Genomic DNA, 25,263 nt, shown 5'->3' on the forward strand with positions numbered 1-25,263 from the left:
CCACTGTTTTACCTTTGTCACTGAAGGGATCAGGGAGGAACACACTGATGCCCTGGGGGTCTGAGCCCCACGTGTCCCTTCCAACAGATGCCAACTTCAAGCACCAGCAGGAGCACAGGGAATGAGAAGAAACATCCTTACCCCTGCAAGAGCTGTAACACAACTGCCATTCACTCACCATGTAGGAGACTTTAAAAGAGTCAATAATTCATTACTCACTCGAGACACAGATGAGCACTCTAGCTGCAAGAGAAATTCTCAGAAACAAAGTCAGGAAACCAGAGGTAAGGAGATGGGGGAAAAAAGCGTTTTGGAAAGTTTGAAACAATTTATTGAGTTGTTCTGTACAAGATTAACAGTTTTCATACCACCCCCACCATCTTCAGCAAGACAGTGCCAACACACATAAAAAAAAATAGAATAGTAAACTGCAGCTCTTACACCCAAAAGGAACTGCCATCCCCAGGTAAGTGCCATGGGAGCCTATCCCTCCCCATTCCATCCTGGAAGCGCTGCAAGTTGCCTCCCCAAGGCAGAGGTGCCAGCCTGGCTCCCCATCAGCTGCTCTGCGTGGGCCTGCCTTGCTGCCACTCTGCTCCACACCACTCACTCATTCATTATAGCATGTAAAGAAAAAATATCCCACAGAATTTCCACCACATAAACATTTCCCTGAGGCAAGAGGCTTCGCTAAATTCCTAGAAGGAGGGCATTCTGCTCTGGCCGCGCACACCGGGGCTTCCCAGCAGAAGCATTCAAGTGAAAGCAAAGAGAGGGAGGAGAACCAGTACCTCGAGTCACTCGCTGAGAGCCCCTATCCTGCCAGGTGTCCCAACCTTTCAGCTCCCAGGGGAAGGTGAAGGTGCCAAGCACCCCTCAGGACGAGGCCTTCAACAGGAACCACGCGACATCCGCTGCTCAGAGTCCACCAAGAAACGCTGTGCTTCGTTTTACCCACGCGAGTTCTCTTTGGCTCTTTTGCTACAACCTAGGTATTTTCTGTAAACAGACTTGAAATCTGAGCTGTATCCATTATTGTGAAATACAATCAACTCACTGATTCTTGGGCAGTTATGCATCAGTTCAAATTGAAAACAGTCTTTCTCAGATCTTAACAAAAAACAGAGGAAACTAAAGCAGACATTTGCTGGTATCCTGGGGTCAGCATCCTTTCCCAATGCTCAAGGAGGAAGCTACAAGCTTTTCCTTGGAATACCAGTAAATTCTATGTGGATCAGCACTATCACTGCACAACTGGGACGTGGCTGTGGGGGCCTGAGAGAAGACAGACAGGGCAGAGCAGGAAACCAAACCTCAGAAAGCTCAGGTGGAGCCTCAGCCTGCCCTTAGCCTGAAAGGAGGTGCACAGGGAGAGTATTTAGGTCTAAAATTAAGAAAAAACAAACAAGAAAAGACACCCCCCAATTGTAGATGGTCCCTGTTCCTGCAGCTGTGCTGAGCACATGATCCTGGTGCAGGTACCATTGAGGAGAGCAGTGGTTTTCTCTGGAATTCATTTGACATGGGACCTTGGTTCATCTGGCTCATTCCCTCTGCCCACCAAATTGATCCTAACTCACAACCCTAGGAAAGAATGGCTTTAGGGGAGGGCCTGGAACCCGCCTGCACATACTGGGATGAGAACCAGTGCTCCTGCTGGATTTGGGACTGTGCTCAGTCACCAGGTCACCACTGAAGTCCAGACAGTGCAGCTTTTTTTTTTTCCTTTCTGATGTGCAACCATAAAAAGCTCTATTAAATAAACCAGAGTACATTTTAAATACAGAATGATTAAAAAAGGGTTGAGGAGCACACAAAATAGGGCTGAAATGTGTGTCACTAGTCCATTCTTGCTCCACCATAAAAGGCACTGGAATTATGTCTTCCGATCCATGTGACATGCTAAGAAGTGTCCCATTCAATCCAATGCATTCAATGGCAATGAGGATAAAACTGAGCAGGAAAAAAAGCATCCCTTTGGAGGGGGAAAAAAGTCCAAAAACTCAAAAGAAGTAGAATTCTGAAAGTCGATGATTGAATCTAAAAATGTCTTTAGTCTCTAAAGAGTCTTCTGTCTCCTCCAGAGGGGAACATCAGGTGGTTCCTCAGATTCACCACACAGGAAATGTTAAATCCTCCAATTAAGTGTAGCACAGTTTTATAGTACAATTGGAAAGTTACTCAAATGTCTTCAAGAAAGCACTGGCAGTGCTAGAATTATCCAAGTAAATCCAAAGCAGAAGAAAGAAGCACCTTTCATACCCTCCATGGGGAGACCAAGGAGGTAACTGGACTTGGAGGTACTTGGCAGCTACAGACACAGGTGGGTGGGAATCCACTGCAGGACCACCTGAGCCTCCCTGCCAGTTCCAGCTCCTGCCAGTGCCAGGGAATGCAGGAAGGGCAGCAGCAATAAAACAGTGCTACAAAAGGCTCCTCTCATCGGGGCAGGGCTCAAGGTGACCCCATGTGTGGGGCTCAGCTCTGAAAGCCTCTGAGCAGACCCCCCAATGAGTTCCTTGTTGCAGTTCAGTCTCTCCAGTTGTCATAAAAAAAAAGAAATAGAAAAAAACCAAAAAGAAATCAAAAGACACAGCTGGTATCCAAAGTCCATGACCTGTTCCTCTGGATTTTATCCTATGGGTGCTGGAGCTCCCCTCCTTGCAGGTGTCACAACTTGCGCTGCTGTGCATTGGACCCTTTGCCGTGAAGCTGAGAAGCATCTGAAAGAAAATAAAACCAGCTGGGAAGGGGGTTCAGCACCAGCCCATGGAGGGTGGGCAGCTGGGACAGCCAGGCCTCTGCACAGAGGGAAAGACCTACTCTTCCTTCCCAGCACCAAGGAATCAGGAAGAAGAGGATGTGCCTGGGGACATCTCTGCACGGGGAACAGCCCAGCCTCTGAGGAAGGGACAAAAGAAGCACTGAGGGTCCCCTGTGGGCTCTCAGCAGAAGCACCACGGCACAATTCCAGCTGCCAGGGAACTCCTTGGCCTGCGCCTTTCTCTAAATCCACCCTGCCACATCTCCCCCTCCAGGAATCCCAAAAAACATGGTGTGGCTGCTTTGCACCTACAGGTGGATCGAAGTAACCTGTTGTACATTTTTGCCGTTGTAATCACAGAATCACTGAGGTTGGAAAAGACCTCCAAGACTGTGGAGTCCAACCTGTGACCCATCCCCAGCTTGTCCCCAGCCTAGAGCACCGAGTGCCACGTCCAGGTCTTGGACACCTCCAGGGATGGACACTCCAAACCTCTCTGGGCAGCCCCTGCCAATGTCTGATGACCATTTCCATGTAGAAACTCCTCCTGATGTCCAACCAAAACTTCCCCTGGCACAGCTTCAGGCTGTTTCCTCTTGTCCTGTCACTGGTTGTGTGGGAGAAGAGGCCAGCCCCTCACCTACAAATATTTTTCAGGTAGGGCTTTAGGTGCTTTATTAATTATTTTTATATTATTTAATTAGGTGCTTTTTAAATGAAGGCTTTAGGTGCCCACTGATAGCAGCAGGATCCATAGGAATCTCACCACTAATGGAACAGAAAGGAATGGATGTGGAAAAAGTTGAGGAAACGAGAAAACACACAGAAGAGAGAAAAAGGAAGGCAGTTCAACGAAACACAAGTTTTCCAGGAGCAATTAAAACTACTTCAGACTGTGATGAACAAATTGGAGTACTGAAATGTGCAGCTAAGCAGCAGTGGCACCCAGCAGTGCAGCAACAGCTTCTCCTCCAGGCCAAGAACAACTCCTTGCATGCAAGAGCTCAGCCCAGCACATCCCACAACCACAGAACCAGCCCCAGCACAAGGCACCTCCACCAGCAACAGCAGCACCAACCACACACAGGCAAGCACTGGATGCTCTTTGCTCAGAGGCTTTTGGGTGAAGATGGATGTAAAAGCACTTTTATGTAAGGCATCAACATTCCCTTGCATTTGCAGCAGCCTCCCACGCACCTTGCAGCATTCAGACACAGCAATGCAGCTGTGGGCAGATGTTGGCACAGCCAAACACAGCTTGTGCCACAAAACACAGGAATTCATTTTAAGGTTATGGGGGTCACTTAAATATCTACTGTGTTCTACAGAACACCAGAATTGGGAATGTTCCAAGAGATGGCAGCACCAGGCTCCTTCTCCAATCTTTAAGTGAAAACACCAAGTGAGAAAGCAGGTCCTTGCTGAAGCTATATCCATAGTTAGTTTTCCTTCACTTATTCCCAGTGGTCCTTCATCTTCTGGCCCTACATCCTGCTGAAGAGTCCATCAAAAAAACCTTTCTGTTATAAGCCCTATGAACAATGGTGAAGTGATCACTGAATTCCCTCAACTAAAGGGACAAGGAGCTGCTCCTCAGTGAATATATTCCACAAGCCATGTTCAAGGTACAATCCCTGATCTCATTCCAGGGAGTGTGATTTACAAACAGGAAGGAAGGGTCTGTCACACCAATGATCACTGCAAGGACCTATTCAGCTCTACCACACCAGCACAGCACAACCCACCTCAAACTCCAGCAAAGGAAGCAAACCCAACCAATTCTTTACATTTTCACGAGTGCACAACACACTCTTCTTTCTTCAGCAAACAAGCACCGTGCTCAGCAGTCAAGGGTGTTTTATTCCATGACTCCTCCAGGAGGCTACGTGGTTATCCATGCACACAGTCACAGGACCAGTCTAGCACTCTAAATCAGGCTCACTTAGCCCAGGAAGACCATGCCAAGAGGAGCAGGTACTAAGATAATGGCACTGATAAAGCGGTAAAGAACACCCCTGAGAAAGCAGAAATAGGAGTCACCAGGGCAGCTCCCTGAAGCAGGCAAACACAATCTGCTGGCTACTGAATTTCAATTTTCCTTACTTCTCTCCTTCTCTGGAAAACTCTTGTTTTATGCATCACTTCTGCAGGCATCAAACTGGGGCAGGAACAGGCTTAACTGCCAAATCCTCACGGTGTGAGCAGCAAGTGGAGCAATCTGCATTTACACTACAAACTTGTCATGAAGGAGATGCTGGCAATTAACTCACTGCATAGACACAAGACAGTCTGGTCTGACACATTTTTTGTAGGTCACCAGGAACAAAACTCCACAGAGCTGGAATATTCATTCCAGGGCAGTCCTGGCAGGCTGTGCACAAAGAGGCACAGCTTTCATCCTGGTAGGGTAATTCCAAGTATCTCCAGGAACCAACACTTGCTGTAAGCACTGAGAACTCATCATTTCAGAAATCACAGATTCCCAGACTGGTTTGACTGGAAGGGACCTTAAAGCCCATCCCATTCCACCCCCTGCCATGAGCAGGGACATCTTCCACTATCCCAGGCTGCTCCAAGCCCTGTCCAATCTGGCCTTTCAGGGATCCTTTCAGGGATCCAGGGGCAGCCACAGCTTTTCTGGACAAGCTGTGCCAGGGCCTCCCCTCCACCCTCACAGCCAAGAATTTCTTCCTAATCATGGTTTGGGTTGGAAGGGACCTTAAAGCCCATCCTGCTCCACCCTCTGCCATGGGCAGGCACACCTTGCACCAGACCAGGTTGCTCCCAGCCCCTCGCTCTGTACCTCAGAGAGGCTTTAGAGACAACCACACAGCTGGAAAACATGGACAACCCCTTTGGCTCCAGCCCTGGAGGAAGAATCTGCTGAGATAGAGGGAGACTCAGGAGGCAGAAGGAAAACACGAGCATCTGACAAGTTACCTGGCAAACTCTGTGGTAAATGAGTGGACAGGGCAGAGTGTGGGAGTGGCGCTGCATGGTGGGGGCTGGAGTGCAAACCAGCCAGAAGACCTAGAGAGAAAAACAAAGAGAGGAGAGGGAAAAAAAGGAACAAATACACATCCAAGACAGAAATGAGCAGAGGAGCTGCAGCAGTTAGCAGAAGTTGGGTTCCAGATATTGGCACTTCTGGGCAAGCTCTAGGGATGTGCCCAAGGTTCTCCAAATGCAACTGCTGGAGATACAAAAGCAGGGACCACAGCATGAAGCAACAGCCAGAGAGATGGGCTGGTGTGCAATGGGCCAGCCCAGCAGATGTTCCAGGTGACAGCACAGGCACAAGTGACACACAGGTGACCAGCAGGATACTCACTGTGCCCGAGGCCGTGGTGGAAAGTTCCCGGAGCAGGTCCCGTAACTATTGCATCCTTGGAAACTCCTGCTTTTGGGGAGGAGTCGGAACTGAAGGAGATGACATGGAGAGGGAAAGAATGAATAGGAGAGATAATACCTAACGGGGTGGAGCTCAGGGCAGCTGGCAGCTTTGGGTTGTTGGACTTGTAGGATGGAGCCAGTACACTTAAGGAGGAAGAACTCGTTAGCAGCACAGCTCCACTAGTTCCTTTCTGCAAAGCAATGGAAAAGGTCAGTCAGGAGAGGGAGAACCAAGGCACAGCATCATACTTACAGATCTGCAAAACATGGAATGCTCAAGGGTTTCCCCTTGGAAAAAGCACCCTCCCAGCCAGGGCCCAAGAGGGTCCTGCAGATGGACATTGGCAAGGCAGCTCTTCTGAATGTGGCCACACCGGATTTGCCTCCATGCTTCCCTTGCTCTGGAATTGTGCCTCCATTAGGCAAAGTTTCCACACTGCCTGTGAGTTCCAGGGATATGCTGCTTATGGCAGCACACACTGCTGGCAACTCCAGGCACTGAGGCCTGACACCCAAGGCACCCCGGGATGTTATTCGGGATCTCCCTCATGGATACAGGCACCACTGGGGAGTGCTTCCCAGCTCTCTATCTCAGGAACAGACAAGCTACATAAACTGAGCAGTACATGCTTTCCATTTAAATACACTCCTTGTATTTCCCAGCTCTCTCCATGGGGCATGATGGAAGGCAAGGATGAGCAGCCAACAACAAATAAATACAACATTAGGAGCTATTACTTTTTTGCTATAGATAAAAATTAAGCCACTTTTACCATTAAGTAATACAGTATTTTAGTAACACAGGTCTGTACTGACAACCCAGAAGTCCTTCCTGAAATGTTCTATCCAACAAATATTGGGAAAATTTCTTCATGGAAGGGGTGGTCAGGCACTGGCACAGCTGCTCAGGGCAGTGGTGGAGTCACCATCCCTGGAAGGATTTAAAAGCTGTGTGGATGTGGCACCTGGGGACATGGTTTAGCGGTGGCCTTGGCAGTGCTAGGGGAATGGCTGGACTCAATGATCTTAGAGGGCTTTTCAGACCTGAATGATTCCATGTTATTTATTCTATGGGCCACTCATGACGAAAGTGGCAATAATACTAAAATTACTTGGAATAATTTGAAGAAGGCTAAGTTTGTAGATCTAATTAATAACAAATTAATCATTACACTTCTAGTTTATCCAATGAATTTTATCTCTTGTTATAAATTACCTTACTGCATTTTCTCTAAATCCAAATGGGAGCCCTACTGTCCCCATAACGTGCAGAGCCAGGGCAGGACCATGGCATAACCTGGGCAAAAACTGCCCTCTGGAAGGCAGCACACTATTCAGCTTAGTGGTTATTAAAGCTGAAAATGAAAGCTGGAATTCTGGAGGGCAAACCCAGGGCAAAGGCCACAACCTTCTAGTCTAAAGCAGCTAAAATCCAGACAGTCATCCAAGAACTTCAGCAACTGCTTTTGAAGTGCCCCCTTTAGGGCAGTTGTGAAGAAGGCAGGAGCTCCCAGCACTGCCCCCTTACCGGCACAGAGGTAGAGGCTGTGGTGCTGCTGACCACAGCTGGCTTTAGGGACGAGGTCAGCAACTTGGCCACCCCCTGGGTGCCCCCACTGGAATCTCCATTGGAGCCCCCAGGAGGTGCCACCAGGGTCAGCTTCTGGGAAACGGGAGTTTTCTTCACGGAGGAACTGGAGGCCGGGCGGCTGGAGGCCGAGCCCGGGGAAGGGGCCGGAACGTTGGGCAGCAAAGTCCCAGAGGAACTGCCCTGGTTGGCAGAAGCTCCAGAGGAGGAGCTGCTGGAAGAAGCCCCGTGCTTGGAGAGGGACCCAGCGACGAAAGGCGATTTGTAAGATTGTCCTGAAGAGCCGGAGCCACTCGAGTGCTTCCCGGCGTAGCTGAGAGATGATGAGGACAAGCCTTGGCTCTTGTGGGAGCTGCTGGAATTTTGGGTGCTGCTTGGGGACGTGGAGGAATGGAAGCTCTGAGCTTTGGTTGATGACTTGACCTGCTGGAGGAGGGAGCGCTGGGGCAGAGGGGTGGAGGACTTGGGATTCTGCAGTTTGACAAAGGCAGCTGGGGAGGTGAAGGTTTTCTGGAGCTGAGCACCAGGGTGGAACACCTTCACCTGAGAGCCCGGCACCGGCGTCGAGGCTGGGGGCCCGTGGCCAGGCCTGACCAGGCTGTGGTGCTTCTGTTTAGCCTGGTGGGTGTCAGGAAGGATTTTGCTGGGGGAGGCTTGGCAGGAATGCTCTTTGTAATTAGAGTTCTCTGTCTTCTTGTCTTGAGAAGACTGGCCCAAAGCCAGGGCCTGCTCAGCTAGGAAGTTTAGAGGAGACTGGAGGGAACCAGAGGATGATGTAGGGGAAGGGTTGGGCTTTGGAAATGTCCTCTTCTCCTCTGAGGATGCAAGAGTTGGGATCTTCTCTGGTGGAGCTTTTGGAGCTGCAGGAAGAGTAAAGTCAGGGCTCCCTGCGGCCCTGCTATTTAGCACAGCCAGTTCCTTGGACACGGCTTCCAGGGAAGAGGTGGGGTTGTGAATCAAGTCCTCATCCAAAGAGTCATCCTTGAAGGTGGCAGGAGTGGCAGTGCTGCTGGCAGCCTGGGCTGTCCCAAGGGACAAGAGTTCCCTGGTCTGGGCACTGATGCCTAGAGCTCCTCCCTGGGGCTCTGAGGACAAGGCCAAGGTGCTGCTCGAGTGCAGGGACGGGACAGACACCGACAGCTTCTTGTCTGGCTTGCAGGAAGAGTCCTGGAACATCACAGGAGAAGACACAGTCAGAAGAGAGACAGGGTTTACTGCTGAAAGGGGTGGGAAGGTTCACAATTTGTGGATAAAAGGCAGGATACACATCTTCTGTGCCCGTGAGCCCCCAGTTCCCTCCCAACTGCCACTGCCACCAATTTTAGCTGCTGTTCCAGTTGTTTTTCTAAGCCAAATACCGAGCAGAGCCATTCCACAGTAGCTGATGTACACATACAAAGCTCCAACACAGGGTTCAGGATGGCAGTCACTTGACTTTTGGCACATACCAACCAAGAGAACCAGAAAACAGAACTCACCTTCACTTTCACCTTAGTAGGAGCTATAACTTTCTTCTTCACCCTGTTTTGAAGAAGACAAGAAAAACATGGCTCAGTGACTGCCCCAGGGAAGGAGCCAGCTAGGGAGCACACCTGGCCCCTGTTAGTGATGATCTTTGCAGGGAACAGAGGCAGCATCTCAGGTTGCTAGGATTCAAAAGCACATGACATTTGGTTGCTGCTCTTGGAAGCCCCAACTGCCACACAGGGAGCAGATCAGGAAGTGGAGCAGAGTCTTGGAATGGCAGCAGAGCAGTGAAACACCCACACACACATCCTGCATCAGCTGCAGGACCCCACTGCTGCCCTCCTACAGCAATGCCCAGAGAGAAACTGGCACAGAGACTGTTCTGCAGAAGTTACACCTTCCTTTTGGGTTCCCAGAAGAAGCTGAGGATGCAAAAACACCTGCCAAACTCCCAGAGAATAGATCTGGTCAGACGCAATCTCTGGTACAAGACGTCCTGGAGCTGCTGGGTGGTGTGGCTGAGGGAAGGACGACTCTACACCCTATTCCACTTCCCCTCACTCATGCAGTGCCAGGAACAGGACTGTCTGCCAAACTGACACCAGCCTAAATCCATGTCCTCATCTATTATCAACCACCAGCAAGATCCATGAGACCCTTTGGGTTAAAGCCCCTGCCCAGCTGGATTCTGATGGCTGCCAACACCAGCCTGGTACACCCACCTTCACTAGTCTGAGCTGATTGTGACCCTCCTTGAACCAGGCAACAAGAGGGAATCCAGAATCCAGTAAGGACCAAGTGAACAGGCTGCAGTAATCACACTCCACTTTACCTCCCTGATCCTCCCAGGCCCAGCACAGAGGCCTGACTCCAGGCTGTTGAACCAGGGGCAACCTGGCTTTAAACTTCTTATTTGTGAGCTTACTGAAGGCTAAAGCACCTCAGGAAAGTGTTGGGAGATGTCACACACAAACAGCTGCTCTCTCTACACCTCCCCAAAGGAAGCAGTGCTGATCTATGTGGGGGGAGCCAAGCAAGCTCAGGTGCTCCTGCAAGATCCCCCCAGGCCCCAGGGAATGGAGATCACCAGTTTTCACTCCAAAGGAATGCTGTGATACTCACAGGACTGATGTGAGGTGTCCGTGTACACGCCTGCTCTCCTTAAACAGTGTCCTAAGAAGGGAAGAGAGCAATGAGAAGTGATATCCAGCAAGACCCAGTAGAGCAGCTGGGATCACTGGACACAGAGCTGCACAGTACAGCAGGGCACTTAGTGAAACTGAAACCACAGAGAGGAGACAAATACTCAGCCCTTTTCCAGGAAGATCATCCTGAGCTGCCCCACACAATTCTCTCTCTGGGGAGCAATGCCCGTAGGCACTGGAAAGGCCATCAAGGCAGTGGCTGGACAATGCCTAAGGAAAAAGCTCTGCTGGCTTAAAAAGCCATCTGGAGAGGCAGGATCATCACTCAGGGCCTTACTGCTGCCAGAGATCATGCAAGAGCTCTTCAGCTTCCAGGGAGAAAGTTCCCTTCCCGTGCCTCTCACACAGCAATGAAGGAGAGAAGGGTCTGTGCTGCCTTTGTGTCCCAGCCAAGAGCTGAGGTGACTCTATACATCACAACCCTTCCTGGAAGGACTGACTGAGCACAGCCAATAGACTCAGCTTCATCCAAAGCCCTGCACTACTGAGGGTAAACCAGAGTCTCCCACAAACACTCTGACCCAAACCAGCTGCCACTCAGCTGTCCTCTCACATGTCAGGGAGGAGTTATAAACATTCCTTCAGTACTGGCATGCGGAATGTGATTCCTGGCTGCTATTAACAAGACTTTTGTCATCATTTTCCCTTAAAAAGCAAGCTTACATTAACCTAACATTCTGTTAATCATCTCTTAGCATTAATGGAGGAAACAGACTCATGGCAGGACTCTCTAACTCATCCATGAACGTGCTGCTCTGTCCACCTTCAGGTTCCTCTTACTGATAAACTTCTGGGATCATGATGACAGCAAATCAAGCTGATTTATCCATAAAATAGTTAAGTTTTCCTTGAGCCACCTATCCCTCCCCATGGCTGTCACTCTACCTGCTGTCTTTAAACCACCAAGTCAGAGAATATCTTGAGGTGGATGGGATCTAGAAAGACCAAGTCCAACTCCAAGTCCCAGCCAGAGAAACCATTGTCCTTGGGCCATTGGAAAGCAACCAGGAAATCCATTTTTATTGAGGCATTGCTTACTGTACTTAATTCCACTGGAAGTGCCTCCTACGCTGAGTCTTGGGTGAACACCCAAATGCCCAGTAACAGTTTCACCATCAAACTTGGAGCTGAACATTTTAATTTCCTTTCAGTCAAAGAGAAGTTTTTAAAACCTTTCAAGCTGAGATCCTCAGGCTGGGCATATCTTCATTAACTAAGGAGGAACCTTCCCCCACCTCCTAATGCCATCTTTCAGCTCCTGCACCACCACACTGCAACCATTGAGCTTCCTGTGCACATACAACTGCATCAAACAGCCATGGACTTTGCCAAGTGGATCATACTTACTGCTCTTAGGAACTGCTACTACATCTTCCTTTATCCCCCAACACCCAGAAAGCAAATTCAGCAGAGAAGACATCACTGCCCAGCTCGTGAAATGCAAAGAGACAGATCATGGAACAGCCTGGGTTGGAAGGAACCTTAAAGATTCCAGAAGGAAGACTGCAGAGTTGTCCTTTCTTTAAAAGTATTGAGCAAATCAAAGCAGGCCAGATGATGATGACAGTCCCAGCAGAAGGGCTCTGCCATTTGTGTGGCTCTCTGCCACTGCCAGCTTGAGGCCAGGGATGATGGAAAGTGGGAAAGAGCAGGAAACAGCAGTGAGGGTACAGAAACCACACCAAATTCTACTGACTCTAATGAGCCCCTAAAACTTCTACTTTGCCTTCTTTTGGGAATACTCCAAAGAAGACTTCCCTAAGTATCTGAAAAATGTATCCTTTGTGATTATAAAGCAACCTTCTGTAATACAGAGCCAAGAAGGCATAGGTCCGTGGGCCGGACCTCAGTGCCAGTTCCACCTGCCAGTGGCACCTATCTGACATCAACATGGCACCAGGGCTCCTGAGCACTGCCACTTACAGTCCTGGCTGCACTCAGGAATTTGAGAGGTGAAAAGGGACAGAGAGAGAGGGAAGAATATGCTGCAGGACAGGGCTGCCATTTACAGGGCCCTTAGCAGGCTGGAGAAAGGGACCAACACAAACTTTGTGAAGCTCAATGAAATCCAGCACCAAGTCCTGGAGCTGGGATGGAACAACCCTGGGCAGGGCCCTGCAGGAAACCCCTGGGGGTCCTGGGGGGAAAAGCTGAAGGGAAGCCACTGCTGCACAGGTGTCCTGCTGAAAGCAAACTATCCCCTGCTCAGCACCTGGGAGTGATCTGGACACAGATCCAGCTCCAGGGTCCCCACAATACAAGAGAGATGCCAACAAACTGGAGACATCCCAAGGAATAGAGACACATGGCAGCCAAGGAGAGGTGGAGAGAACTGGGTTTGTTCAGCCTGGAAAAGGAGAAGCCCCAGGAAGAGTCTAATGGCAGTTTTCCACTACCTAAAGAGATGTGGGGACAGGACCAAGATGGAGCCAGACCTTTCCCAAAGGTGCATAGTAAAAAACATAAGCAGTGAATATTCAGTTCAGTGCAGGAAGGGGAATTATTGGAAATAAGGAGAAAAGATTTCATGGAGAGTGATCAAATACCAGAACAGGAGCCCAGAGATGCTGTGGGAATCTCCATCCTTGGGAATTTCCAGAATTCCACATGCCAAGGCCCTGAGCACTCTGATCTAACTCTGAAGCCAGTCATTCCCTGAGCAAGGGCAGGACTAAACGACCTTCCCAGGTCCCTTGGGACAAGGAATCCTTTGATTCTTGCTCACCTGGCCTGCATCCAGCCTTTTGGCCAAAGGGGCTTCACCTCTCCTTCTAGGAAGGTCTTCACGTAATCCTCTAGAGACTGAGCCTTATTCTTGTCAAGGACATAACCATCCAACTTAATCTTCACCAAGTGGCAAAGCAGACCCCTGAGGAACAGGAAGATTTCAGATACAGTTATGCAGATTGACCTTTCCCACTTGGAGATCATTCTCTTTATCCAGGCTGGATAAATACAGCAAGACACACTTGCTAATACAACCCTGCACTGCCTCCTCAGGAAAGGGGAAGGGAAAGGCACATTCCTGCTCTGTGTGCACACACATGGATGCACCAGGAAGAAAAGTCCTGTTACCCCTTGCCAGTGTAATCTCCTGAAACAGCTGAGGTAGCAAGCCAGTGCCAGAGCCACAGGCACCAGCAAAAACCACAGAACCTCACCTCACAGCAAGGAGAAGGCAGGAAGCAAAGCTGGCTCTGTCCTACATGGATCAGCGACACAAATTGATTTGTTCCAGATTAAGAAGAAAAAGAGAGCAGGACTGATTTTCCTTTTACCCTTTGTCACTCTCCCCTGTTCTCAGCACTCCCTTCTCTGTCAGTCCCCCAAATGCCAGGGGCAAGAAAATGCAACAGCTTCAACTGCTTCTACAACCAGAACCTGGGCATGTGAAGAGTCTGGGCTGCAGGATGTCAGCAATTCAGCTGAATCCCTTCTGTTCCCAAAGATCTGACTCTGTCTTTTGGACTCTGCACAGAGGCTTCTCAGCACTTCCCTCAGGGTTACCCTGGGCCTGAAATCAGCTTCAAGGTGAGATGTAATAAATGCAGTAATGGCTTCCATAAACAGCACCATGTGCCACGAACCTCCAAGCTGACTGTTCCTACAGGTGAGCAGCACTGCTCTGTAAACAAGACAGACACCAAGATGCTTCACTGCCAACTGCAAAGAGTAAGACTGGTCATGAGTTTGCTCAATATCTTGAGTTATTCAAACCTGATTTCATCATTCCACTGGAATTTCTTCCGCGGGCCCGCGACTCGCTTCCCTCCCTTTTCTTCATCCTCATCATCATCGGAACAAACTCGCTGCTCTTTGTCTTTTTCTTCTTCCAGCATCCTGAAATGGAGACAGAAAACGTGGAAATGATTGTCCTGCAGGTTCAAGGGGAGGATTAAGTATCTCTGAACAGCACCGGACAGAGGTATCAATATCAGCAATCTCTGGTTTAGGGTGCAAGCTGAGCTATGAGCTCAAGGTTAAGAAATCTCCCAATATCTTGTAAGAGATGATGGGACTAATCCAGCCTGACTTTTCCCAGGCTACCACGCTCCTAAGGACACGCCTGCACATACAAAACCCTTCAGCCAAGCTCTGGTCCCAGCAGTGCTGCTGTAGCTGGCATGGCCACAGACAGCACAAAGAACACACACGGCTTAATTAAGCCAGTCAATGCCCATCAGCAAATTTAGCCTACAGAAGAAAGAGGTGGCAAACTTCAGGAGAGCAGGCCACAGGAAGCCTGCTGGGAAAAGCTACAGATGAGGAATGAGCAGATGAGGAGCTTACTTGGAAAACTTGGCCTGAGTATGGGCTTGGCATTCCTCCTGGTACTTGGCCACCTGCTCTGGCATGGCCCTTCCAATGGCTTCCTTCAGCTTCTGCAGAGGCTCCTTCAGTCGGCCACCCTGGAGCGAGCACACAACACCCTGAAGCTCCACATGGCTGGGACACCAAAATCCAGCCGGGACAGTGTCCCCAGAGGACACAGCCTGTCTGGGGACAGCAGCCACTGGGGACACACAGGCCTGTGCTGGCCACTTCCCTCACCTGCTCGTAGAGGTAGAGCCTGCGGGCTCGCTTGAGCAGGGTGTCCTTGCTGCAGGGGAAGAAGGCAGCCAGGTGAGCGTAGACCCCCGAGCGTACCTGGCTGCTCAGCTCCCGTGTCTGCAGCTCGATGCTGTGGGGACAAACACAGAGTCAGCAGGGACTGCCAGGGACTCCCTGAGCACTCTCAGGGAGTGGGAGGCAGGGAGAGAGGGACAAAGGACAAGGCAAACTGTGTGAAGGTTCTTTGGATTCTACAATCAACAGATTTTATCCCAAGTTATGCTTCGAATCTGGGAGTAGCTGGAGAAGGAACAAATGGAAGACAGCAGTGTCATCTGTTCTGCAGCTCTCCCTGGCAGCTGCATGCAGGAGGGTCAGGCAGTGAAATGAGAAGTGCACACTGGTTATGTCAGATGCTGCGGCACTGGAATTCAGGACAATACAAAATCAAACTTAGGTTTCAACTTCCAAACGAGCAGATGAGAGAGATCAGCATGTGCCAAACCCATCTATGCACTTAAACAGAAATTAGGAGGCTGGCTTTTTAAGCCACCCCTCAGTGTCAGAAAGTGTAAAAGATTCATCATCCCCATCATCAAAGTCACAGAATGCTTTGGATTGGAAGAGACCTTAAAGCCCATTCCACCCCCTGCCATGGCAGGGACACCTTCCACTATCCCAGGCTGCTCCAAGCCCCATCCAGCCTGGCCTTGGACACTTCCAGGGATCCAGGGGCAGCCACAGCTTCTCTGGGCACCCTGTGCCAGGGCCTGCCCACCCTCCCAGGGAACAATTCCTTCCCAATATCCATCCCTGCCCTCTGGCAGTGGAAGCCATTCCCTGTGTCCTGTCCCTCCATCCCTTGTCCCAAGTCCCTCTGCAGCTCTCCTGGAGCCCCTTTAGGCTCTGGAAGGGGCTCTGAGTTGTCTCTGGAGCCTTCTCCTCTCCAGGTGAGCACCCCCAGCTCTCCCAGCCTGGCTCCAGAGGGGCTCCAGCCCTTGGGGCATCTCCATGGGCTCCTCTGGACTCTCTCCAGCAGCTCCACGTCCTGCTGCTGTTGGCCCCAGGGCTGGAGGCAGCTCTGCAGGTGGGGTCTCACCTGAGAGGGGCAGAATCCCCCCTCCTGCTGCCCACACTGGGGTTCAGCCCAGCCCAGGGGGGTTTCTGGGTGCTCACAGGGGGGCATGTCCAGCCTCTCTCCCACAGCACCTCAAGTCCTTCTTGTAGGCCTGCTCACATTGAGTTCTTCTCCCAGTCTGTACTCATGCCTGGGCTTGCCCTGACCCAAATTGTACAGCAAATTTGTACAAATCTATCTAAATCTGCTCTGAATAAGGCTGAAGTGATTGGTTTGACACCAGACAAGGACTGTTTGTGCAGCCAGCACTGGAATGCTGGAAGGTGGTAATCAGCCCTGGAAATGAGAGGGAAAGAGAGTCCCAAACCTCCCCTTGGCAGTTCCCTGCAAGTGCCTGGATAAACCTTAATGAAATTAAAGCCTGGGTGTCAGTATTACTGCACTGATCACAAAGCCCTGTGCATTCATCAGCTCTCTCCATGCTCTGGCAGAAGAATGAAGCCATTATCTGCAGCTGCCTGAGCAACACTGGAACTCTGCAATTTGGGGCCTCAAAACACAGAGCAGGAATGGAATTCCTCCAGTTTTCCCAGAGAACCAACTGAACACAGCAGCCTTATCCCAGTTATAAACAATTCTACATAGCATGTCAGTTAAGTAGCAAAACATGCCTGATATCTCTCACAGGAAGAGATTTACTGGTCTTGCATCAAGCCAAACTCACAGGTGAAGTGACCAAATTTAGGTACATAAATATCAGGCAGCATCTTGAGAACAGGAGGCCTGGATACATCCCCTCCAACATTCAACCTCATCATATTTCAACTGAAAGCATTTCTAGGAGACTTTCATGTTATCCTGGACATCTTCTACCTGGAAGACCTGTACAAGGACAACCCCACAATTCCTGCTGAACCTGCTCCTGAATTTACCAAAAACGTTCTGCCTAATGCTCTCTGCTGGCAGCACTTACTCCAGTATGATGTTGTTGATGTCCTGAGTGAAGAATCTCTGCTTGCCTTCTCCCTCAGCAGCTCTGGCAGCCTGGAAGTCAGGACATAACACAAATCATCAGCAGCTCACAGCTGGCACATGCAACCAGGTGTCTTCAAAACCACCCCAGAACTACTGCAAAACAAGGCACAGTTTTATTTCCTAAACTCTGTCACAGCAGAAGTGACGTGGTGCCCTGTTCTCTCACTCCTCTCCAGTTCAAGTCCAGCCCTGCCTGAGCTGGTAACACCATGTCCTGCACACCTGGTGACCTTCCCAGTCTGGATTCTCCTCTCCAGATGCACTGGAGTTACCACTCTGGAGTGAAGATTCCTCTGTTTCGTGGGACAAAGGAGGTGGCTTGGTGGCTTCTTTGGCAGACTTGCCATGGGGACAACAACAGCTTCAGGGCATGGTTTTGACTTCTCAGTAGATTGAGGAATATGAGCACAGAGCTTGTCCCTGGACCAGGAAAGCTCATCCTAATCACATCTAAGGAAGGTTGAGGAAATTTATCACCAGGTTTTCTACATCAATCTGGAAACTAAGCCAAGACACCAACAGAGAAGAGTCACAGCCACAGGGGATGTGTTATTTCCAGTCAACACCATGGAAACAAAAAAAAAGTCTTGTTCAGGAAGCTTCCTGAGCTATGACTGCAGCTCACAAAGCACTGCCCAAAAACATCACACCCATGAAAAACATGTCCAGCAGGAAAATAATTCCAAGAGATGAATGAGATAGTAGCAAATTGCCAAAAGTTTTCAGTTTTTTCTGAGTGGGGATATAAACAAAACTGGGATTTGGCACAAGACAGCACAATGAGTTAGTGATTCCTTGCACAGGAAAGGAGACCAGGAGAGGATTTTGAAATCCCATGATTTACCACTCCAAAGTTGAGGCAAGCAAGCAATTAATTTATGCCCAGAGGGTGAACATTCATCCCTGCTAGCAGCAGGTGGTATCAAAGGAGAAGGCTCAGTGCTAAGGAGAATCCTCAACAGGAAAATTACTCGGGAAGCAAAGGGTTAAAGTCAAAGCAGCTCAAGTAGAAGAGGAAATGCCTGGAAGCTCCATTTAACTCAGGAGATGCTCCCACCTCTGGGATGAAGAGACTTGGTTCTCGGGCAGAGGTACAGCACCTCTTCATTCCCACCTGAGCTCCCAAAGTCCCAACTGATCCAGAGGTTTCAGTTTGTTACTTCTCTTAACATCCACAATCCAGCAACAAGAGACATAGCAGCAGGAAAATCTAAGCAGGAAAATCAGTGGGGACTCTGCTATTAAACTGTTTCACAACACCAGAACAATTAACCTGATATCTTGGAACTTCCAAAATACTCTCCTTTAACTCAGATAGAGTCAGAAACAGCTATTTTGGTGCTTTCTGAAACAGAAACATCCACCAAGAGCCCATTATTTTTATCAGCTGTAGCAATACTTGCTTCAATTCCTCCTCCCCTCCCATCTGCTCACCCCAACTGCACAACTCAGCAGAACAGTTCTCTAAGAGCAGCTTATCTTTAGTAACAGGAGTTACTCAGCATCTCTTACTTAAGTAAGAGGCGCTCTAAACTGAAGTGCCCCAAGAGGCAGAACCACCACAGAGCTAGAAGGGCACATCTATGACTTAAAATCAATGTTTAAAACCACACCAACAGAAAGAACAAAACCTCCCAACACTTGTTGACAGGCTGATGGTGACAGACCTCACACCACAAGGCTAAAAGCACACTTTGACATGCCAGGAAGGGATCCCTGACCAGCACCCAATGTTTTCCTTCTCCAAAACAGACTGGAGCTTCCCAAAGCACAGCACCTTTTGGAGAAGATGGGTGAGTCCCCCAGGAGTCCAGCTGCAGGAAGAGCTACTGGTGAAAACACACAGGATCATCCTTCTAGACATGAATATATTCCACTCCCTAAATGGTACCCCAACAATGAGATGTCAAAAATGGTTAAAGGACTCAAACTGCCAAATTGGTGCAGCTCCAGGCAGATCAGCAAAGGATCTGCCTGTGAATGGAAATGGTTCTAGCAAATACTCAAGCCCCATCTACAGGGATTTCCAGGTCTTCTCCCAGTGTAGAGCTGTGGCAATGTTTTCCAGCTGCACCCTCTTACTTTACACACAGTGCACCCCTTCACTGCCCCGACCAGCACAGCACATAAAAAATATTATGGTGGAACTTGTCCTTGTCATGGTTTTACCCCAGCCTGCAACTCAGCCCCACACAGTTGCTTGCTCCCTCATCCAGGTGGGAATGGGGCAGGAAACCACAAATGTAAAAGTGAGAAAATTCATGGGCTGAGAGAAGGCACTGTAACAGGGAAAGCAAAAGCCATACAAGCAAAGCAAAACAAGGAATTAATTCCCCACTTCCCATGGACAGGCAGGTGTTCAGCCATCCCCAGGAGAGCAAGGCTCCATCACATGTAACAGGCTGTTCCTTGGGAAAACAAATGCCATCACTCCAAACATCCCCCTCTTCCTTCTTCCCCCAGCTTTATATGGTGAGCATGACCCCCCTTGATCTGGGATATCCCTATTGGGATCAGCTGTCCTGGCTGTGTCCCCTCCCAGCTCCTCGTGTCCCCTCCCAGCTCCTCGTGTCCCCCAGGGCCCTCTCTGGCAGTGTGGGGTGAGGAGCAGCAAAGACCTTGGCACTGGGTGAGCTCTCCCTGCAGAGCAATAATAAAAACATCCCTGGGTTATCAGCTCTCTTTACAGCACAATTCAAAACAGCCACTGTAGGGAAAATTACCTCTATCCCAGCCCAAACCAGCCCTCCAGCCTCAGTAATTCACATTTCAGTTCATTCATGTCAAACTGACTCTGGACATTACTTCTTGCATCGGGTCCATACTTTTCCAAGAGGGGTAAAGAAGGAATCCTGATCTGGTGTGATCTTGAGTGTTACATCCAGTAACTAACAAGGTCCAGCACTTGGACATCACTTGACATCTGGGCCTTCAAGAAAGTGACTTAGAGGAAACAGGATGACACAAAGGTGTGATCCCAGTGGATGTGAGAAACTCCCCCACTGGAATGTCCTCTGTCCCTGGGTGCTGCCACACACACCCAGCAGATCTGTACCCCTCCAGTAACCACCAGCCCCACTGCCCCCAGGAGCTGCTGTACCTGAGCCAGTTCCTTGATGCGTTTCTCCAGGGGAGCTGGCAGCCCTTCTGGGAGGGATGGTGGCTGCTTGAACTCCTGCTCCAAGCCTGTGCCACCAGGGTCGCTGCCATCCTCCACCTCGGGGAAGGGACTGCCCTCTGGGGACTCGCTGAGGAGCCGCTCCAGCTCCAGGTCGCTCAAGGAGTCCATGGCTGTGGCTGCCTGGAGCAGGTCACTGTCACTGGCGTGGCCAAAGAGGGACAGCAGAGGGTCTGCCATGGCCTCTGCCTCCCTTGGGGCTGCAGGGTCTACTGGGGAAGGAGTCACCACTTTCTGCTCTTCATCTTTTTTCTTCTGAGCATCCTTCTCCTTCTGAAACTTTTTCAGCATCTCCTTGACACTGAGAGCTCCAGAGTATTTCTTCTTCTTCTTCTCCTTACTTGCATTTAATGCTGTGAAGCTGCAGACAAAGAGTAGAAGGGGAAAGGGAACTGAATAAAAGATCAAGGAGCAGAGAGGGTCCCTTCCTCCCCCCCCAGTTCACTTCAGGCACAATTCCCTGGAAAGTCTTAGCCCCTTAACCAATTATATCAGAAAAAGTATTTTACAGCTTCTAAAAGTCCTAAGGTTCTGGCTGCTCATCTCAGCTCAGAGAAGGCTGTCCTGACTCACTGCAGAGAGGTGCAGGGGCTTAAACCATCTCCACAGAGCTCTGCTTTCATCTAGCTACATGGTATTATTGTTACTCCAGCAAGGAAGGTTGGGAAATGCACAATTAGTACAGAGGAACTGAGGCAGAACAGAGTTAGTGTGGAGATTTCTGCTGTGTTAAAACCAGGAGAGCAAATTCCTTTCCTTGCTCACTTTGAAGGAATCACACACTGATGATACCACACCAGACACGTGAGTTGCTGTTGCCCAAAAGCAGATCCATGCAGGAAAAAAAATCAATTACAAAGAATAGTTAAAGGAAAAAGGAAAAAAATTAGGAGGAAAATGTAGGGAATGAGTGAAAAACAACAGATATAGATACTGAAAGAGACAGTCCAGGCAGACCAAAGCAAAGACAGAGCTACAGCACAAGATGACTCAGAACAAAAAGAAAAAACATTCAATTTTACAGCCCAAAAGCTATAAAGAGCTGAGCACTCATCCAAGAAATACTTTGGCCAGGAGTACAAAGGACTGCCCAGAGAGAGCAGTAACACAGCCTGCCTTGTAACCTCTCCCTCCCTTGCCATCCCAACACTCGTACAGCCCCGAGCCCCAGCCCTTCCCACCTGCCTTTCCTCCCACAGCTTTGTCCTAACAGTTCTTATCTTCACTGTCAGTGCCTAAACAGAGTTCCAAAAACACCACACCACAGAAAGCTGTGCCCCTCTGTGCTCACACACTGCTGCTGTGGAGCTGTGCTCCTTCTCTGATCATCTCCTGCCTTTCTTTCCCACTTGAGAAGCAACAGAGGTTTTCCTGCTGGTGTTTGCAATGTGCATTTGAGCCACCCCACACTGCAACAGGTTCCTACTGCAGCCAGCTGGAACCCTGACACAAGGTGCTGAGTGGCAAGAATTCCCTCCTCCCCTCCTTACCCAGCTTTTGGAAACTTGGACTTCTTGGATTTCTTTTCCTTGTCATAAGAATCATCCTTCTTCTTCTTCTTTATTTTTTCACCCCCATCTTTCAACTTCCGCTTCTGCAGAGGGTTAAAAACGAGTCACAATCAAAGAGTTTCCCACAACATTACCAGCACTTCCAGAGCCACTTTGGGACCTCTCCCAGGAAAGTGAAAGCACAGGACTCATTAACCCAATCCCCCCACATCCTTCACCATGGTTCTGGCACGTGTTGCCTTCAGCATTTGACAGCATCCCCATAATGCTGTGACTTCCAGGGTGACAGGGAGCTGCTGTCACCTCTGCTCTGGGAGCCAGGCAACCCCACCAGAGCCTTATCCAGGCCAGACATGCTTCATTTTACTAAGAAATTCTAGGATACAATGGGATTTCAGGTGCTTATCCCTATTCTGTCCACACCAAATCATGAATCTGTCCCACTCTGGATACTAAAACACTTTCAGGCAGCAAGCTCTGAGCTGTAACAGAGGCAATAACTGAGAAAGCTGCCTTGCTGACCTTGGGACACTTCTTCTTCTTCTCTTTGACGTAGTCATCCTCAGACTCAGATGCCTGCCGGAACTGCAGCGTTCCTGAGTTGATGTAAAACCCTCCATACTTCGTAGTGAGAGAGGCAGGAACCAGCTCATCATACTGGAAATAACAGAGAACAGTTTATTAGCAATGGGAGCTTGGTTGCTTCATTCCATAGCTCAGCTGCTTGGAAGATGCAGTGGGATTCACAGAATCATAAAATATGCTGGGTTGGAAAGGACCCCCATGAGGATTGAGTCCAACTCCTGGCCCTGCAGAGACACCCCAACAACCCCAACCTGTGCCTGAGAGCATTGTCCAAATGCTTCTTGAGCTCACACAGGACTGGAGTTGTGGCTACTTCCCTGAGAAAGCTGTTCCAGTACCAGACAATGCCCACCTAAAGCTCCCTGACTCAGCTCCAGCCATTTCTTCAAGTCCTGTCCCTGGTCATGAGACTGAGGAGATTGTGCTCCCCAAGAACACACTGGAATGCCTACCAGCATCTCCTGCCATGTAGCTGCCCCAGGAGCTCTCATTCCCTGGCCCTGGCACCCTCCTGGCTCACTCCCAGTCCAGGTTCAGCCTCCCAGGCAGCCACCTTTAGCCACTCTCACACCCCCAGCACTCACAGCTTCCGAGTTGTCGATGAAGGAGTCGGACTCATCATAGCCATACCCCATATCAATCAAATCCTGAATCCGGTCCTTCCTGCGCCTCTTGCCACCCTGAACAAGGAAATATGGACACTGTGATCACTTTTCTTTTCCAGTACCACAGAGACACCCTGACACAGGATAGCAACACTGGCTCCAGAACAGAAAAGCTACAGCAGAACCAAACCAGGGCTGGCTCCCATCACACTGTACTCCCAGGGTGTGGTAAATCTAGTTTTAAGCCTTGTCATACAGAAATGAAACAGTGCAGCCAAATGAAAAACTGCCAGCCAGACTCCACACTGAACTGGGTCTGCATCCCTTCCACATTCCTGCCAGGGCTCTCTTCCATAGGGCTTGCTCTTCCCTAAGTGCTCCAGTGGGTACAGACTCAGTACTACAGACATCAAACACACATAGAGTGTGTCAGGGTGACCCATGGGCCAAATCTGTATCACAAAACAACACACAACTTGCTACCCAGAAGTGCCAAAGGGTATAAAAACCACAGTGTGGTTTTAGTGCCAACCACAGACCTAAGAACAGAAAGGAACAGATGAGACAGATCCATGCAGCAGGGTCCTGAGGGCAGTGGACTCATCACAGCCCCATGCTCTAAGACTTGGCACATTCCATCCACAGCAACAAAGCCTAGAAATTAAGTTTTGCTTAAGGAAATTCAATTTTATCAATTACATTAAGTGATCTGCTGCTCACTTGAGTTCATGTCATTCACGTTAATCCGACTCATCTGATTTAAGAATGAATCTGAACTATTTTTACAGCCCTGAGATAGAAAAAGTCCATAAAAACCAGCATGTGGCAGCCAGGATAAAGGACAAGGGGAGAACAAGAACTCGAGAGCCATTAAAATCATTGCCTGAGAGCTGAACAGCACAGCCCAGACCAAAGAATAACACAATTTAAAGAAGAAACACGTACATATTTTTCTTCAAACTTCCTAGCAAGAGCCTCCACTTTATGCCTTTCCTTTTCCTCATCATTGAAGGGATCAGCCGGATCTTTCTTCTGTAGAAACAAAAGGGTTAAAACCATGCCAGTCAGTCCTGTCACACTGCCACCAAAACCCCATGAATTAAACCCATTCTGACTGGAGCAGCTGGGCAGAAGCTCAGGTAAATCAAGCTTTAGGACAGTGCTGATCAACATCTTCACCAGTGACATGGACAGTGGGATCAGGGCACTCTTGGCATGTCTGGAGATGCCTCCCAGCTGTGTGGTGTGGTTGACACACCTGAAGGTGGGAGGCCATCCAGAGGGACCTGGACAGGCTGGAGAGCTGGGACCAAGGGAACCTCACCAAAGCCAAATGCAGGTGGTGCACCTGGAACCCAGCGGATCAATCCAGGCTGGGAGATGAAAGGATCCAGAGCAGCCCTAAGAGAAGAATTTGGGGTGTTGGTGGGTGACAGCTGGCCATGCCCTGGCCATGGACACCCAAAAACCCCCCAGGGCTGGGCTGAGCCCCAGTGTGGGCAGCAGGAGGAGGGGATTCTGCCCCTCTCAGGTGAGACCCCACCTGCAGAGCTGCCTCCAGCCCTGGGGCCAACAGCAGCAGGACGTGGAGCTGCTGGAGAGAGTCCAGAGGAGCCCATGGAGATTCCCCAAGGGCTGGAGCCCCTCTGGAGCCAGGCTGGGAGAGCTGGGGGTGCTCACCTGGAGAGGAGAAGGCTCCAGGGACACCTCAGAGCCCCTTGCAGGGCCTAAAGGGGCTCCAGGAAAGCTGCAGAGGGACAAGGGATGGAGGGACAGGACACAGGGAATGGCTTCCACTGCCAGAGGGCAGGGATGGATGGGATATTGGGAAGGAATTGTTCCCTGGGAGGGTGGGCAGGCCCTGGCACAGGGTGCCCAGAGAAGCTGTGGCTGCCCCTGGATCCCTGGAAGTGTCCAAGAGCCAGGTTAGACAGGGCTTGGAGAAGCCTGGGATAGTGGAAGGTGTCCCTGCTTATGGCAGGGGGTGGAATGGGATGAGCTTTAAGGCCCTTTCCAAACTATGCTGGGATTCTGAGAGTGTCTCTGTGGTTTGGGTTCTCCCAGCTAGTTTTGTACCTGCTTCTCCCAACCCTCAAAAAAAAAACCACAAAAAAAAACCACAAACCAAAAAAGAAGTGGCATAAAACATCAACTGACTGCTAACAGTCCTGAAGGAAAACAGTAAAAGGAATAGAATCCAGTAAGCTTCTTTTCACTGACAAACATTCTTAACTCAAAGTTGAGATGCTACAGGAGTTTTCATTCATGTCTCCTTTGGTGCTCTCTGGAAAACAGCTCCTTAT

The 25,263-nt window shown here is 49.8% G+C and overlaps 1 protein-coding gene across 49 annotated transcripts in view; it reads right to left on the minus strand.

The window, feature by feature from the left end:
* Positions 1-25,263, minus strand: part of UBN1 (ubinuclein 1) — a 33,101-nt gene that overhangs the window by 6,508 nt on the left and 1,330 nt on the right. For 2 of the 49 annotated variants that reach the window (XM_086854614.1, XM_086854612.1), the window contains 16 exons: positions 23,906-23,992; positions 22,940-23,035; positions 22,293-22,427; positions 21,750-21,853; positions 20,182-20,620; positions 17,020-17,090; positions 14,969-15,098; positions 14,708-14,826; positions 14,135-14,257; positions 13,143-13,286; positions 10,335-10,385; positions 9,224-9,266; positions 7,686-8,912; positions 6,301-6,348; positions 6,096-6,184; positions 309-2,723 (listed from right to left, as the gene is read on the minus strand). In XM_086854614.1, the coding sequence (XP_086710740.1) occupies positions 2,633-2,723; positions 6,096-6,184; positions 6,301-6,348; positions 7,686-8,912; positions 9,224-9,266; positions 10,335-10,385; positions 13,143-13,286; positions 14,135-14,257; positions 14,708-14,826; positions 14,969-15,098; positions 17,020-17,090; positions 20,182-20,620; positions 21,750-21,853; positions 22,293-22,427; positions 22,940-23,035; positions 23,906-23,992 (2,997 nt within the window). In that variant the 3' untranslated portion in view covers positions 309-2,632. Of the gene's footprint in view, positions 1-308; positions 2,724-5,704; positions 6,349-7,685; positions 8,913-9,223; positions 9,267-10,334; positions 10,386-13,142; positions 13,287-14,134; positions 14,258-14,707; positions 14,827-14,968; positions 15,099-17,019; positions 17,091-20,181; positions 20,621-21,749; positions 21,854-22,292; positions 22,428-22,939; positions 23,036-23,905; positions 23,993-25,263 lie in introns of those variants that run through there. The other 47 variants (XM_086854608.1, XM_086854607.1, XM_086854597.1 and 44 more) reach the window with 35 other exon arrangements.

Source organism: Cyanistes caeruleus, chromosome 17 (assembly GCF_971803275.1).
Source record: "Cyanistes caeruleus chromosome 17, bCyaCae1.hap1.1, whole genome shotgun sequence".
In the NCBI taxonomy this organism is placed as follows: Eukaryota; Metazoa; Chordata; class Aves; order Passeriformes; family Paridae; genus Cyanistes; species Cyanistes caeruleus.